This window comes from Pseudorca crassidens, chromosome 9, assembly GCF_039906515.1.
Source record: "Pseudorca crassidens isolate mPseCra1 chromosome 9, mPseCra1.hap1, whole genome shotgun sequence".
Taxonomy (NCBI): domain Eukaryota; kingdom Metazoa; phylum Chordata; class Mammalia; order Artiodactyla; family Delphinidae; genus Pseudorca; species Pseudorca crassidens.
Genome location: NC_090304.1, coordinates 78,259,205 through 78,275,758, shown reverse-complemented (window position 1 = coordinate 78,275,758; position 16,554 = coordinate 78,259,205). Strand labels below are relative to the sequence as shown.

The 16,554-nt window shown below is 32.8% G+C and overlaps 1 protein-coding gene across 1 annotated transcript; it reads left to right on the top strand.

Annotated features, from left to right (window-relative positions):
* Positions 1–358: 358 nt before the first annotated feature.
* ANGPTL5 (angiopoietin like 5) lies at positions 359–16,154 on the top strand. The gene is made up of 8 exons (XM_067747649.1): positions 359–554; positions 2,747–2,891; positions 4,751–4,854; positions 5,751–5,844; positions 8,014–8,114; positions 9,741–9,861; positions 11,948–12,133; positions 15,352–16,154. The coding sequence occupies exons 1-8, from the start codon at positions 459–461 to the stop codon at positions 15,669–15,671; spliced, it is 1,167 nt and encodes a 388-aa protein (XP_067603750.1). The 5' UTR covers positions 359–458; the 3' UTR covers positions 15,672–16,154.
* Positions 16,155–16,554: the final 400 nt, after the last annotated feature.

The following is a 16,554-nucleotide window of genomic DNA, read 5'->3' as shown; positions in this document are numbered from 1 at the left end:
TCCCTCTACATCACTCATTTCTACTTTCTTACTATTTTTATGCAAACTGGTTCGCAATTATAGAGTTATATCGTATCAAAGGCATTTTTTCCTAAGGGCAAAAAAAATATAATCTGACATAAAAATTAGATGATGCTATAAATTCTTGCTTGCTTACTTGATTTAGCTACCTAGCTGGCTGGCTACTGCCTGTATTCCAAAAGTGTGGATTTACAAGGCAGGCATGTAGTGATAAAAAAGGTTTGTATAACTTAAAATGACTGGATCTCTAGAGGCTACCTTGTTTCTCATATGAAGGGTGTTTCAAATGAGGGCATGGAAACTAGTAAGTACTGGCTTCTGTTTTTGTTGTACACCTTCCAGAAATTTTTGACTGAAGACTCTGTGTACTAGAGTTCTTTCCACACAGAGCTGACTGATATTTGAAGAAAATTTTCATTTCTCCAACCAAGAAAAATATGATTTATCTTTTCCAAGCTTCACTCTTGTTTTTAAATCTATGTATTTTTACTTGTGGAGAAGTTATACAATGTAACTGTGTTCATCATTCTACGGTAAGAATTTCAGCAATATTATTTCATCTAGGAAAGCATGATTATATAGTTTTCAAGATATATATTAGATGTTTGAAAAGATTAATTACAGTACTCAATATAATTTATGGGAAAATTAAAGTGTTTATTTAGAAATGCTGAGACTTATGCTTAAATAATATGACTTTTAAACTTAGGAAACCATAAACTGAAGATTGACTCTTAATACATTTCTTGTGAAAAATTGTTAAAGAAATTGCAGGCCTTGGTTAAAAATTAGCCAACAACTTTCCAGTTAACTTTAATAATGAAATATCTGGTAGGTAGTAAAAAAATTCACTTTGCTTAAAAAAAACTATTCTAGAAACTTTCATACTTCAAATATAGTCTTGTGACTGGTTACCTAGGAAATGTTAAAATTTAGAATTAGAAAATTTTATTCAAAACAATGTCAGAGTGATTGATAGCTAAGATAGTGTATGCAATACTATGAGTAGATTGTGATTTGAATCTCTATACATATAAATGTTGGCTTATAATTTTTAAATGTTATAAAATGTATTTACCACTGTATCAATACTAAATTCCAAAGCTGAAGCAAGAATAAATTCTAAAAAAGCTACAGAAATATTAATAACAATTCTCTATACTAAAATTTTAAGAATCTTATTTAGATCTAAAAAATATAGTTGTAACCTAAGTTTTTGAAAACATCTACTATGTCAATTATTATAGGAGTTTAGGGGAAAGAGCAAAAAGTTAAAAGTAGATCTATGTAACAAAATGTAAGCATCTTTTTGGGCAAATATCTTTTATATTGTGATTAGCTCTTTACCTTTCTCTCAATATCCAGGTCAAAGAGGACAAAGCTTGCTATTATTTTCTTTAAATTACAGAGTTATTCTAAATCACATAACTTATACCAAAGGATGTTTCAACATTAAAAAAACCAGTAGTGTGCCAACAAGAATAGATACCTTTGGAATGACATCTGTAATTGGCTTTCTTTCTTTTTTCTTTTTGAATAGTAGTTAGTACTTTTTAATCTCCTACCCCATCTTGCACCTTTCTCCTTCCTTCTCCCCACTAGCAATCACAGGTTTGTAGTTGGCTTTTTATTTTAAGTTAAATTTAATTTTTTTAAAATTTATTTTATTGAAGTGTAGTTGATTTACAATGTTGTGTTAATTTCTGCTGTATAGCAAAGTTATTCAGTTATACATATGTAACTGAATATATATATATCTTTTTTCATATTCTTTTCCATTATGGTTTATTACAGGATATTGAATATAGTTCCCTGTGCTACACAGTAGGACCTTGTTGTTTATCCATTCTATATATAAGGTTGCTGGCTTTTTAAAATGATATCTGTTGTTGATTTTGCAAAGCAAAATTCCGTGCTGTTTTTCTGTTATCACTGCTACCTTTTTAAAAAAATTTTTTTAACTTTTTATTTTATATTGGAGTATAGCCAATTAACAATATTGTGATAGTTTCAGTTGCACAGCAAAGTGACTCAGCCATACATATACACGTATCCATTCTCCCTCAGACTCCCCTCCCATCCAGTCTGCCACATAACATTGAACAGAGTTCTCTGTGCTATACAGTAGGTCCTTGTTGGGTATCCTTTTTAAATATTCAGCGGTACCTTTTAAATCTATGCATACCTTACCTTTCAAATCTGTAAATACTTTAGCTTATACAAGAGTGACAATTCTCCTGCACATTTTCCCCAAACCACGATTCCTAATAACTAGTGGCAGAAAGTGTTTTTGGCATAGAAATGTTGTAGGCATCTCAGGGAACCTTCTTAGTACCCATTCAAAGAACTTCAAATTGCACAATTTCTGGAAGAGGGATGGTCAGAACTATATCGCACATGGAATTGTGTAAAAGTTAAAGGTCAAGGCCATAGAGCCACCACACTAGAACGTAGACCCTAAATGATTCCTTTTAGAATTGGAGAAGAAAAAAAGAGAGCAAAAATAATGAATTAACATATATTTATTGTTCATACCTAGAATTTACCCATAAGGTTTATTTGTGGAAGTTTGAACTAACCAGTTAATTATGTTTTTTTCTAATGATCATCCTTGTATATGTCCTGAAATCTCATCTTTTTTTCTACACTCTTCTTATTTATGACATATTAGGTAATATAACATATTTCATATATTTTTTCTTATTTCTATTTTTTTAATATAAAGGATTCTCCAGTAGTTAACATTGTAGAAGATGAATCTAATGCAAAAGGTGAAAGTAAAAGTAATGCTACTGTTTATAAAGAAGATTGTGAGGAATCATGTGATGTTAAAACTAAAATTACACGAGAAGAAAAACATTTCATGTGTAGTAAGTATTAAAAATAACCACAATTGGGCTTCCCTGGTGGCGCAGTGGTTGAGAGTCCGCCTGCCGATGCAGGGCACACGGGTTCGTGCCCCGGTCCGGGAAGATCCCACATGCCGCGGAGTGGCTGGGCCCGTGAGCCATGGCTGCTGGGCCTGTGCGTCCGGAGCCTGTGCTCCGCAACGGGACAGGCCACAACAGTGAGAGGCCCGCGTACCGCAAACAAAACAAAACAAACCCCCACCCACAATTATACAGGGATATGATTTATTATTTCTAGGGTAGAGATGGAAAAATATACATTAGCATTTGTGTGGGTCATTTTATATATATCCTGATCATCCTAGGCCAGGAGTTTTATGTGTTTGGCACATAGTAGGTGCTTCGTAAGTGTTTGGTAAATGAACAAATCCTTCTTTTGTATAATATGGCCCAATGACACCAACTAGCCACAGAGGGAAGGGGCGAGCCACAACGCACTGATGGTATCAATTCGCCTAGCACTATTTTCTTACTTCCGTCTGAACAAATGGCAAATTTCACCTGAGTTTTGAGAAGGAATTCACTAATATTGAGTAAATGCTACAATAGATATAATACAAATTCACAGCGAATTTATGTAGCAAAGCATAAAAAATAAAAAGTTTTTAAATCTCCATTTTTGTTTAAAACTAGTAATAGTGCAGTAATTTTCATGATCTATTTATATGTACATAGGTGGTGAAATGAGACAGGGGATCAGAAAGGGAGGAGGTTCTGATCCAGTTCTTATAGGACTGTAACTGCTAGGTCAGAAAGTATAAAAAGCTCACTTTATTGTGTTTAATTCTATGTGTAACACAGGTATCTCAGGCTTCTCAAACCTATGAGTGTGGCTTTAGATCCATTAAGACAGATGTCTAAATCCAGGGAGTATCTAATAGAAAGTGAGAGACTGAAAGTAAAAATGAGAGATGAAGCTGGGTGAGGTAGATTTTAAAATATCATGAATTATTAATGTGATTCTACTGCTAGAGTAAAAGTTAGGAACATAGAAATAAATAATTTTTAAAAGAATAATGTATGCCATAATGTGTGACTCCTTTTGTTGTAAAGGACATCATCAGTATAACTGAATAAACTTGGATAAAATCTGAGAAGTGCATGGTAGTCAATGTTTATTTCCTGATTTTTATGGCTGTGTTGGGGAGAATGTCTTTGGTGTAAGAAAAACACACTGAAGTATCCAGGGGCATCATGGTGGCATGCTCAAAAGAATTAAGAAAAAGTTCTTCATACGGTTCTTGAAACTATTCTATAAGTAAGATTGTTTTAAAATAAAAACAAAAATACATAGTAAAAGTTTAACCAGAAACCAACCAGCTAAAACTTTTGACTAAGATTTATTATGAGTATATATGTATGTGTGTTTGTAATTTGTTTATATAAAAATATATCATTAATAGAAAAAATTTAAAGAAAGATTTACTTTTAAAATTAACTTACATGATATGGAATTATTGCCTTTTACTTTCTTATGTAGTAAGAATTGATGAGTCTTGGACCTCCTGCTTCTGTACCGCTCATCTTATAAAGTGAGAATTGATATTCAGAATGTTGTCTCGCATTTATATCAGATTAACTTATTTGGGGGTAATCTAAATTATTAGGAAGCATACTTTCATTGTGAGGTATTGAAATAATTGTTTTCTTGGATAATCCTGAGTTAAACAAAAAAGTACTGACTAGAATATGCAATTCTATGTATTAGATTGAGCTTTATTGTTACATATTTATCCAAAATCATTTTGAAATTATTTTTCACTGTAATTGTTTTCTATAACAAAATAATATTTAGCAAACACATTTTGTTATGATTTAAGGAAATTTGCAAAATTCTATTGTTTCTTATACACGAAGTACCAAAAAACTACTAAGAAATATGATGGATGAGCAGCAAGCTTCCTTGGATTATTTATCTAATCAGGTATGGATTTTTTAGAATTGTGTTGTTATTGTATGTGTACATTGATATACTTAGCTAGAGGTATAATTGTTTAATTTTTTAATGCATTAAAGTCCATACAACTATTTAGTGCCTACTATGTTAGAGGCACCATAGTAAGCCTCAGGCAAACAGAAAGCAATAACAACAAAAAAAGATCTTCACTTAAAGCTTATACAGTCTAAGAGAGCAGAAAAATGTATTGAAAATGTTGTGACTGCTGTCAGAAAGATGCACCAAAGAAATTCAATATCTGAGCTATGAGAAGTGTTCCCAGATGATAGAGATTATGAACTGAATCATGAAAGATGGATAAATGCTTCAAAGGTCACAAATGTGGGGTAAGAAGAGTAGGACCTTCCATTCTGGGGAACTGCTTGAAGTGGTGCAGGGGTGGAGTGGCTGGTGAGGTTGAGGTGTATAAGGAAAACTGACTTAAAGAAATAGGAGCTAACTCATGCCACACCAAGGAGGGAAATGCGATGATTAGATTGACAGCTAGTGAGGATGATTAGATTGACAGCTAGTGAGGAGGATGACTTGAGGAAGAGCAGAGGGAGGAGACAGGGAGATCAGATAAGAAACTACAGAAAAGGAGCAGGCAAGATACAAAGAACAGATCTGCAAGAGCAGTCAAATGCAGAACTGGGCAGATGAAAGCAATGTGTAGGAGGAAAACAGTACTCAATTTAATGACTGCTATTTAGTAATGCCTTTCTTTACTGCTTAGAGCAGTAAGGAATTCAAAAGAAAAATGGACATTATATATATATTTCAAAGCTGGATTTATAAGAGGCTTAGAGATATCACTTATAAAATTCAGCTAAGAGAGTTTTGTTCAAATATAAATTTGCTTAAATGTATGCATGTGTGTTTAGGTTAATGAGCTCATGAATCGAGTTCTCATTTTGACTACGGAAGTTTTTAGAAAACAGCTGGATACTTTTCCTCACAGACCAGTTCAGTCACATGGTGAGAACTTTGGTATTTCACCCTTTTCATACTTGTCTTTTATTGCTTAAAAATTTCCTGGACAGGTTGGAGCATTTAGAACTTTTGTTTAAAAAATACAGCTCATTATCATCTAACAGACTGGAGGAGTAATACCTGCCAAATTTCAACCCAGACAATGTGTACTTCCCTGAATTGGGAAGCTTTTCTGACCATTTGAAAGCTATGGCTGTATACAGATATTCTGAATCTGTTGAAAATAGCATAGTTTTATGTAACTGAATTCAGGCTCTCCTTTTGCATTTTAATATTAATAATCAACCTTCAGCTAGAAGAAAAGAAGGTCTCAGAATTCCTCCCACCTGTAAAATCTATTTTTCACATGTTTGAGATGTTTCAAATTGGGACACAAAATTTGAAAAGAAAAAGAAACTTAAGACAAAAGAAAGTGGAATTTAGCACTGTTTATACTAAAACAATATATAGTAATTCCTAAAGTCATGGGTTTCTAAGAAAAGTGCCCTATATATCTTACAGTTGTGAATTAATAACAAAAAGTTCCAAGCAAGTAAATATTTATTGACAGCCTAGTGAATGATCTTTCTTTTTTCCTTACAAAGAGAAGGAAATAAACTGTTACTGAGAATCACCTATGTGTCAGGTACTATGGCAGGCACTTTCACATGTTATTTTTTGTTGTTCTATTATATCTCATTTATTTCCCATAAGTGAGTAGTGTAGGTAGGTAGTGTAACATGGTGGTTATGAGCATGGACTCTGGTGTCAGATCACCTGTCTTCAAATCCCTCATCCACTGTTTCCTTGATATCAGTTTCCTCATCAGTAAACTGATAGTACCTACCTCATATGGTTCTTATGAGAATTAAATGAATAAATACACCAAAAGCTCCTAAAATATTGCTTGATGCATAGTAAGACAGTATAAGCATTCGCTATGATGATCTTCATCATCAGATAAGGAATATGGAGCCCAGAAACATCTGAATAACCTGTTCATATTTATTTGGATGGTGATGGCAAAGCAGATATTCCAACTCAGATTAGTCCTTCATTGTAAACTTCTATTATCATATCTCTGAGCATAAAGTTATTATGAAAATGTCTCTTAGCAATTCAGAAGAAGGCAACAAAATACTGTGTGCTAGACACTGTGCTAAGTGCTTTATATTGATATAATGTCTTACTATGTATATCGTCAGAATAACACTATGAAGTAGATAGTATTATTATTATAACAATATTGCACATGAAGAAAAGTAGTTAAGTAACTTAGTTAATGGTTCTGGCTAGTAAATAGTAGTACTAGGAATCTAACCCAAGCTTCTGGCTCTGAAGTATCAGGCTTTCATGTGTTTTTTCTCTTGGTAACTGATGCTGTAAGGGTTGAATTTGTTTTATCACATTTATAAAAGATAACACAAAGTAAAGTAAACTATAACATCATATCTACATACATATCTACATATCTACATAAAAGATAACACAAAGTGTAAACTATAATATCATATCTACATAATATATTTACAATCCCCTAGAAAGGGGAGTGCTTAAGAGAAGGTGATTATAGACTGCTACAGTTCTAGCTATTGTCAACAGAGCAGGCTCTAGCCTCAGCATCATTTTCTCTGGTGAAGAAAGTGATTTCCCCCCTCCTCTCCCTTTGCCTGTTTGTAATGGTGGGCCCCAAAACACCAGAATCTCTGAAATTTCAAATAGTGGAGAAAGGATGTGTCAATAGTAATTAATCTACTTATTCATTTGGATTTTCTCCTCCTCATTCACACAGATTTCTGTTACATATTATGTTCCCAAAGTAAGCCTAGGTTTCTTAAAGGGCATAATTTATTGGACAAGAGAATGCATAATCATAAAATATATTAAATAAATGTTGATACCAAATGGAATACTAATCAATAACAGTGAGTTAGTTATTAGTGAAGGTTTATTGCAGCATAACTTATTCAATCCCAGTTCCTCCACCTATCTATCTAGTTTCTTCTTATTTCTAAAGTTGAGATAATTTTTCATTTTCAAAAAGTTAAAATCATCATCATTACTGAACATTTTAATAATAACAATTTCAGATAACACTGTCAATTCTCTTTTATAAAATGATTGTCTTAAGTGTATATGTGGAAATATCCTAAATAACTAATTTTACTTTTCTAGGTTTAGATTGTACTGATATTAAAGATACCATTGGCTCTGTCACTAAAACACCAAGTGGTTTGTATATAATCCACCCAGAAGGATCTAGTTACCCATTTGAGGTAAAGTTTTCCCTTATTATATGGAATAGGATAGACATCTAATTTATTTAAATAATATTAGAATTTTAATTGTTTTAATATTTTATTTTTTCTTAACAATTTAAAAATAAATCAGTGTAAGTTCCAGTTTCAAAAGTTTTGTTTTCTGGAATTCTTTGCCCAAACCGCAAACCAATAAAGGAACTAGAGGGTCTTTCACTTTTCTATTTGAGTGTTCATGGTTACACTCTTTAAAGTAAATCCATTTGGTGCAAGATCTTATATTATCCTTACAGTAGGCAGAACTATGCAAAATAAATACTTGCTTGAATTAGCTTATGGATATTAAAAAATAATTGTGTGCTTTGCCTTGGGGCTTGCTAAAAATACTTTAGTTTCTCTTCCTACACTTGGTTATACTTTCTTTGGATGATAAGTGATTTTTTGTGATTGTATAAAAAATTAATAATTAAAAAATCCTTTCACTGAATTGCGAGACAGATTGAGAAGCTGATCCATTTCTTAAATCAAATAAAATATATTACTCATATTTATCCTTAGTAGTTCTATACCATGATTTCTAGAAGAAATTTCTACTAGAAATTGTGTTATTAAAATTAGTATTATAATATTACTATATTACATACAGTATATATAATATATAAACATTATATATATATAATTTTCTGGTTACTTTTTTGTGCATAAGAAATTTATAATACCAATATCATACCTTATTGATAGTCTTTATTAAAATATTAAAATATTTTTTCTAAACCAGTTTCTCGTCTCAGAGTTACTAACGTTATTTTTTGACATCTATTGACAGGATGTCAAAAATTGGGAATTAAGTGGGAAATAATTTTAAATTATCTAAATTACTTCACCTACAGATTCAAAAATGGACCTGAACAGATGTGAAAAGGGAAGGCTTCTAATTTTGTGACGAGTGGGATGCATAATTACCTCTTTTGTGGGAAAGTGTTGGTTCCCTAACTTCCTCCACACGGCCTTTTTCTGTCTGTGTGTGGGAAGTTTCTGATGGGGAGGATTGGTCTGATTTTCTCGCTGTGTCACTTCTATGGGTCCCCTACAGTTGTCCTCTTAGAGGCATTTAACAGAGCACCACAGATGCACCTATGAGTGCCTGCTGAGATGGGGCACAAATCATGCCTTTCTGTCTGAAAATCCCAGTCTGAACACAGGCCTTCCAGGCTTTTGGAGGAAAAAAGCAATCAAAGACAGGCACATTTAACACTGTTCTTTTAAAAAATCAGTGTTTTAATTAAAAGGAAGAGTTAATTTATAAAGAAATACATCATTCTGCCATATCAGATTGGTACAGTTATTACTCAACTGAAAAATATTTATGGAGTTGAGGAATAAGAGGGTAACCTTAAAATGCTACAAACACATATGTTAAAAAAATGACTGATACAGGGACCACAATTAGGTTTGTTTTATAATAAACAGTATTATTTCTAGAGATTTTTAAAAAATCTGAATACATTAATGACATACAGTTGCATTGAAGCTTTCAGTGGAAGTATCTTCTCTTTCTCTAGGCTTTAAGGGTGAAGTATGAGTTTTATATAAAAGAATGAAAATAATATTACATTATTTTTGTCTTTTCTGGGTTTATTTTAGGTAATGTGTGACATGGATTACAGAGGAGGTGGATGGACTGTGATACAGAAAAGGATCGATGGGATAATTGACTTCCAAAGGTTATGGTGTGACTATCTGGATGGATTTGGTGACCTTTTAGGTCAAATTTTATTTATTTCTCCTCTTTTTTCTTCTTTTTGATAATATGCCTATGGACTCTGTCTCTATTGGTCAAATAGTTAGTAAAAATAGCAAATCCTTGTGAATATAAAAATATGACAAATTACCCTCTGGTTATATGCCAAATTACTTAAAATAAATAGGTCTTCAGTTGAGATATGAAAATCTTTATTTTTAGTTGAAATGTGATTTGAGTGAAAATTCTAAATTGTGTTATTTATTAAGTATTGACTATGCTCTCAGCAGAATTCTGGCAGATACTCAATAACTATTTGTAGAATGAAAACCTGAATGAGCAGGGACCTTGAAATTCTTGAGATTTGTGCTGTGTCTACATAAGCAAATGAAATAGAGAATTGAGGTCCATAGCTGTAGGAATTCAAATTATGTAAATGTCAATAAAAATCACTATGCTCAAAACTTGAAAAATGTAAACCCCGGGTGAACTGTAAAATCTGTTCACGTTATTACCAAATGGCAGCATCAACTTTTGCTGGTGAATAGAAGCACCAGTATTTCTGAACCCTGCAGAATTTTACATTAATTGGAACATTTGCAGGTGACTTTGATCATTTTCATGCTATTATTTTAAGTTACTGTTGTTATAATTTAGAGTCTTTAACATCCCATAATAATGTCATCCAAGGATTTAATAAGTGGTGGTGTTTGTCCTACTGCTAAAAACCCTACAGCATGCCAATGGTGTTAGAAGGGACATGAAATGTAATAAAATGTCATAAGTAAGGCCAAATAGCTGCCATGCTAAGGAATGCCTTTGAAATACTTGTGTTTTCTCAGCATTACCTCCAATTTTCCAGTAAGGGCTGCCTTCTGAATTGAGCTGTCATAGATCTGCAGGCTCTAAGTTGTTATCTTCCTTACTTAATGCTTATTTCCATGGGAAAATTATCTGAGTTTTGACAAAAAATGTCTTCAGGAAGGTATACTTCACATAAGCAGACTGCTTTGTACTTGGCCTATTTAAAAAAATAAACTTGGGATTAAGGAAAATGTACTGTTCAGTTAAATCTGAGGTTGGGGTAGAGGGGAAAGATGGCAAAGACACTTAAATAGTAGTGTCAGACTGTGAGAAACTAAGCAGGCCCACCTTCCTTCTTGTACTTATTTTTTACTTCCTATACTCCCTTTCTTCCAGTATTTCTTCAGAATACTTTTCAGTTCTAAGTGGGTATGTAGCTAAAATGCCCCTGTAAGGCCTGGAGAGTGACTTAGTATCTTAGCTATAGTTTTAAGATTTGAATTCTGTCACATTGTCTCCCAGCTCTTGAAGTCTGTTTTGACTGGAACCTTACTTCCTTCAGTAATTTCATGATTCAAGCAGAGGGATAAACTTCAGAGCAGGAGTTTCTACATTTAGGTTATGCCACAGTGGGTAGAGGGAGGTAGAAAGTCATTGGCTAGAACATGCAAGAAGAATGCAGTCTGAATTAGGGAGTTCAATAATCCATCTTGGATCTATAATCATCTTGAAAATATTGACCCTTAACCTGAGTATGCTCCAGTGTTGCTACATTATGTCTTCATTCATAGGTAACTGACGAGCTTCATTACAACAAAGAAATATTTGTTCACAAAACATTATTCTCAAAGACAGAAAAAATAATTTCTACTGAGCATTTTCAGAAAACAGTTCTTTAGGAGTTGCTGATTTGGAGGCTAAACCTCTTATATTTACTGGTACACATCATTTTGTTACCTGTCATAATATTTGAACTCATTTTTTGTTGACATGCCTTAAGGTAAAACTTGACTTTTTATGTGATCTTTAAATGAATTTTTGAATTTAATTTGGGGAGATAAAAAAATGAAACAGAGACTAGTTATCCCAAGTCTAGTAAAGTAGAAGTGGGAAGATACACATATATATATGTTTTGGTAAATTAGGCAAACACTGATAATTTGAACCAGGGCAATCTAGTCTCTCAAATAATTTATGTGTGCCATCTTGGAGTTATTGAAACACTAAGCAAAACCAAAGACTTAATAACAAAGGGTTATTCTAACTTGTATTAAAATATATTTAAAAAAGCATTTTTTTTAAACAGGTGAATTTTGGCTAGGGCTGAAAAAGATTTTTTACATAGTGAATCAGAAGAATACCAGTTTTATGCTGTATGTGGCACTGGAATCTGAAGATGACACATTCGCTTATGCATCATATGATAATTTTTGGCTAGAGGATGAAACAAGATTTTTTAAAATGCACTTAGGACGATATTCGGGAAATGCTGGTAAGTTTTTTATTCCTAAATTTACCCAAAAGATTTAAATATAGCTGACTCAATATTAGATGAAGATAAAAGTAATGCATTTCTTTTGGTATATGACACATAACTGATAACAGAATAGGTTAGGAATGCGAAAACTGGCTAAGTCTTGAGTTATGAAACTCTGCTATGATGATTGCATCACCTTGTGATTTTGAAGTGCTTTATACACTTTAAAACAATTTTGCCATATGTAATCACAATTGATTATTTAGATAGCAAATCTGTGGGGCAGGCTGGGAAGGCATTATTTACATTTTCATGTACTGAGAGGCTGGTGTTTAGAAGTCATAGAATGTTAGAGCTGATCTTCACTCTTCTCACTCTGCAGGTTAAGAAACCTGAAAGATTAAGTGACTTGCCCAAGAGTCCCAACTCATCACATCTGAGCAAGGGCAAGGACCCAGGTTGATAGAACAACTAGTTTAGTGAGGTTTTTTTCTTTTTTTTGGCTATATCTCGGTACATCTACTCATTTCTAAATAAGTTAAATTTTTAGAACTTCAAAATACTTGATATTAAATTCATATTTTGATGCTGATATTTTTAACTTGAGTTAATACTAAATTCAGCTCTCCTGTTCATTGCTCATCATTGTACTTGTTCATTAGGTATGTTTAGTGTTAGAAATCCAAAAATGAATGAGTATGTTTCCAGTTCTTTAACTGATCACAATATAGAGAGGGAGATTAAATAAAACTGAAAACACAGAATACCGATAGAGCTTTGGGGGCTAAAGAGAAAGAATGATTCCAATGGATTACATCCAGAGAAGGGTAGTTTTCAACAAAGAATTAATGGTAGAGTCAACCTGGGATGCTTTGTGAGAGTACATACTCATGTAGAATCTGATTCAGTAAGTCTGGGCCCAGGTATTTGTATTCACTAGATGGATATGTTGGCATCCTTATAGTTGAGAATCACTGATCTGTACTTGGAGGAATGGATAGGCTTTTGGCAAATGAATGGTGGCAAACAGAGCAGCTTGAGTCAAGGCACAGAAGAAGGAAAATTACTGGTTGTCTGGTATGGATGGAATCTCTGATATCTGAGGGGGTTTAGACTTAGGATATTAAGTAAAAGTCTGAAATTTAAATATTGACATATAGAGGCAATTTTAAGGAGTTATATAATTTTTGAGGCTTCATCTCTAAAAGAGTAACGAACTATCTAAATATGGAACATACAATGTTAGGAAAAGTTTATGTGGGATTTCTCTAGAAGATGACTAGGATCTCATTAGAGGATACAATTTATAATGGCAAGAATTTTTTCATTTTGGAAGCCTCAAATTTTGTCATGCCTTATTCTGCCTTTTCCCAATAAAGTTGTTAAGTAACTTTCAAATGTTGATCACATAATATAATCAAGATAAAGAAAAAGATGTCAAAAGAATGTAAAGATAGCAGTATAGTTAAGTATGATCAGATATTTGGTAGAGGTGAGCCAGACATTTGACTTTGAGCTCAGAACAAAAATAGAAATATGAAATTTGAACATTTGAGGAGCACAGTTGTTCCATGAGGACACATTGCCCTGGTTCTAAAACTTGAGAGACATTTCTCTGGGTTCTTAGCGAAAACAAAGTGTCATGTTTTCTAATTACACTCGGACAGAAAACGTAACAGTGAGTTTTAATGGGCCATTTCTTTAAAAATAGACCTATGCATTATATTTTTAGAGTAAATTATTAAATATAATCCAGTGAGGAGCTCATATAATGTATGATCCTTCTGATGGTTGGACTTAACCAGGGAGAGTATCTGTGGAGGGATCATATAATTTAGGTAATGCTCCGTAAGTGTTGTCTTTCTCATGAACTTCTGAAAGGTTTTGCACCATGTGGTATTGAAAATGATATTCTCCCTGCAAATATGTGCAATTTTGGCATTTTGTTCCTATGAAGTGCATGGTCAGAGACAGGGCTGGGGTACAGGATAGGCCACTACCATTAGTGAAGTTCTCCAGGTTCCTCAAAGACATCTCAAAAGATGCCAAACATTTGGAACATAATGAAACAAACATGGGCTTTGAATTCTTCAAAGATTTTACATAGCTTCACTTTTACTTAGTGTTTCAAACATCTTAGCAAATTTTATCTATAAGTGAAATCTAAGTACAATGGGACTAATTAGAATCTTTTATTTATATGTTTTAAAAGAAACAAACAAACATGACTTCTACCCCTGCTACTTAGTTAGCCAGGTTGCCTTGGCCAAGATAATTAATCTTTGAAGATTACTGTGACTATCAGGGATACCATACATAGAATGTCCAATGTAAGTCTTTAAAATATGGTGGTGTTTTAACTACTATCCAATTAGTATGCATATCATATGGAGAGACATGAAGAAAAGGCATACCTCAGTGGTATAGCTGATTTTTTTCTTGAGGGCATTAGGCATTTAATATAAACTTGGTGGCCACTAAATAAAATCAAACAACTTTTGCAGTTATAAATTTGTTCCTGAAAGGTAGAGGTTTCACTTTCATCCATACCTCTCTATCTAAAGTGATGTAAAATGGTACTGGTATAAAAATTTGTGTGTAAATTATTTTCTTTTCCTAAATTACCAATTACCATATTATTCTTCCCCAAAGTATGACAGGTTTATACACCATATTTTTGACCTAAATTATCTGCTTCTGTCTACACAGCCAAGCTTCCATTTTGTGATTTTATATTGAATGTCCACTTATTCATGTTTACATATTCTGAGCCTATTTATATGAAATAATTGGAATGACAAAATTGTAGAAATGGAGAGCACATTACCCCTGGTTACCAGGGGTAAGGGATGGGATTTAGTTTTTAAAACATACGAAGGAAACTATCATTCAATTTATACTGCTACTGTTTGGTCCTTTCATACAATTATGCAACGATTTAATAGTTTTCAATTTATTAACTGATAATATGCAAAGTTTTCCTAGGCCATCACAGACCACCATAATTTGTTCCAACAAATGTCTACTTAAACATGCCTATCATGTTGAGGAATTTATTACGAGATTTTGGCATATTGCACCCGGAGGAGAGATTTTAATATAACACCTATTAAAATATAATTTAAACCTTAGTTCTGGGATGTAATGCTTTTGCATAATGGGTTGGTAAAGGTTGATTAAAATTACAAAAAATGCCTTTCAATTTCATCATCAAAAAAATCTATTTTACCTAGGTGATGCATTCCGGGGTTTCAGAAAAGAAGATAATCAAAATGCAATGCCTTTTAGCACATCAGATGTTGATAATGATGGATGTCGCCCTGTATGCTTCATCAATGGTCAGCCTGTGAAGAGCTGCAGCCACCTCAGTAACAATACCGGCTGGTGGTTCAACAAGTGTGGTCTCGCAAATCTGAATGGCATTCATTACTTCCCTGGAAAATTGCTTGCAACTGGAATTCGATGGGGCACATGGACCAAAAACAACTCACCTGTCAAGATTAAATCTGTTTCAATGAAAATTAGAAGAATTTACAATCCATATTTTAAGTAATCTCATTTTAAATTGTAATGAGTGTTCCACAGTTATTTTTAATAATATATAAACAATTTTATATAGTTTCTCTTTTTACTGAGTGTTTCAAGCATATTAGCCAAAATTTAACCATAGGTGACATCTAGGTATTATGAGTCTAAATAGAAATCTTTAATTTTGTAGAGTTTTATAAAGGAAAACATGGTTCAATGTATGCCTTTACTACTAATTATATTAACAATGTGTAATAAAATTTGTTTTGAGTGTATTGCAACCTGTCTACCTGGAATCTGTTGTCCTTTTAAAAAATTTTCCCTTTTCTTTAAAACATATAAACCATAGTGCATTATTAGGAAAATTAAAGAAAGTGTTATATTTATTTCTATATTTATTTGAAATGGCTAAATATATAATCTACAGATAATTTCTGTTGAAGACAATTACAAGGAATAATTTTGGGCAGATTAATATATAAGCTTCACATAATTTAAAAACCTTACTATTTCCAGGTGATTCCATAATATTTTACAGGTAATAAGAGTTTGCTGCAAAAATAAAGTCCTTCTTGTTTTCCTATTTTATTGTGGTTAATAAGTTTATTCTTATTTGTAATGAACTTACTGTACATTTGCATACTGATCAGTTGCATTCTAAAACACATTTATATCCTAACTCTTTTTAAGGCAATAGGAATGGTATGAGCTTTAAGTGAAGGAGAAAGAACAATGAATCACTGGTCTAGAGGTGGCTCTAGGAGCAAGCTTTTTTTAGGAAGTTGGAAGGAGTTGGAGTGGTAAGGCTTCCATGGGAAAATACAGCAAGGAATGTGCTAGACCACATTCAGTTAATTAAGAAAATTAGTGTTGAGTGGAAAAGTACTTTGTCCAGAGTTAGGGCTATA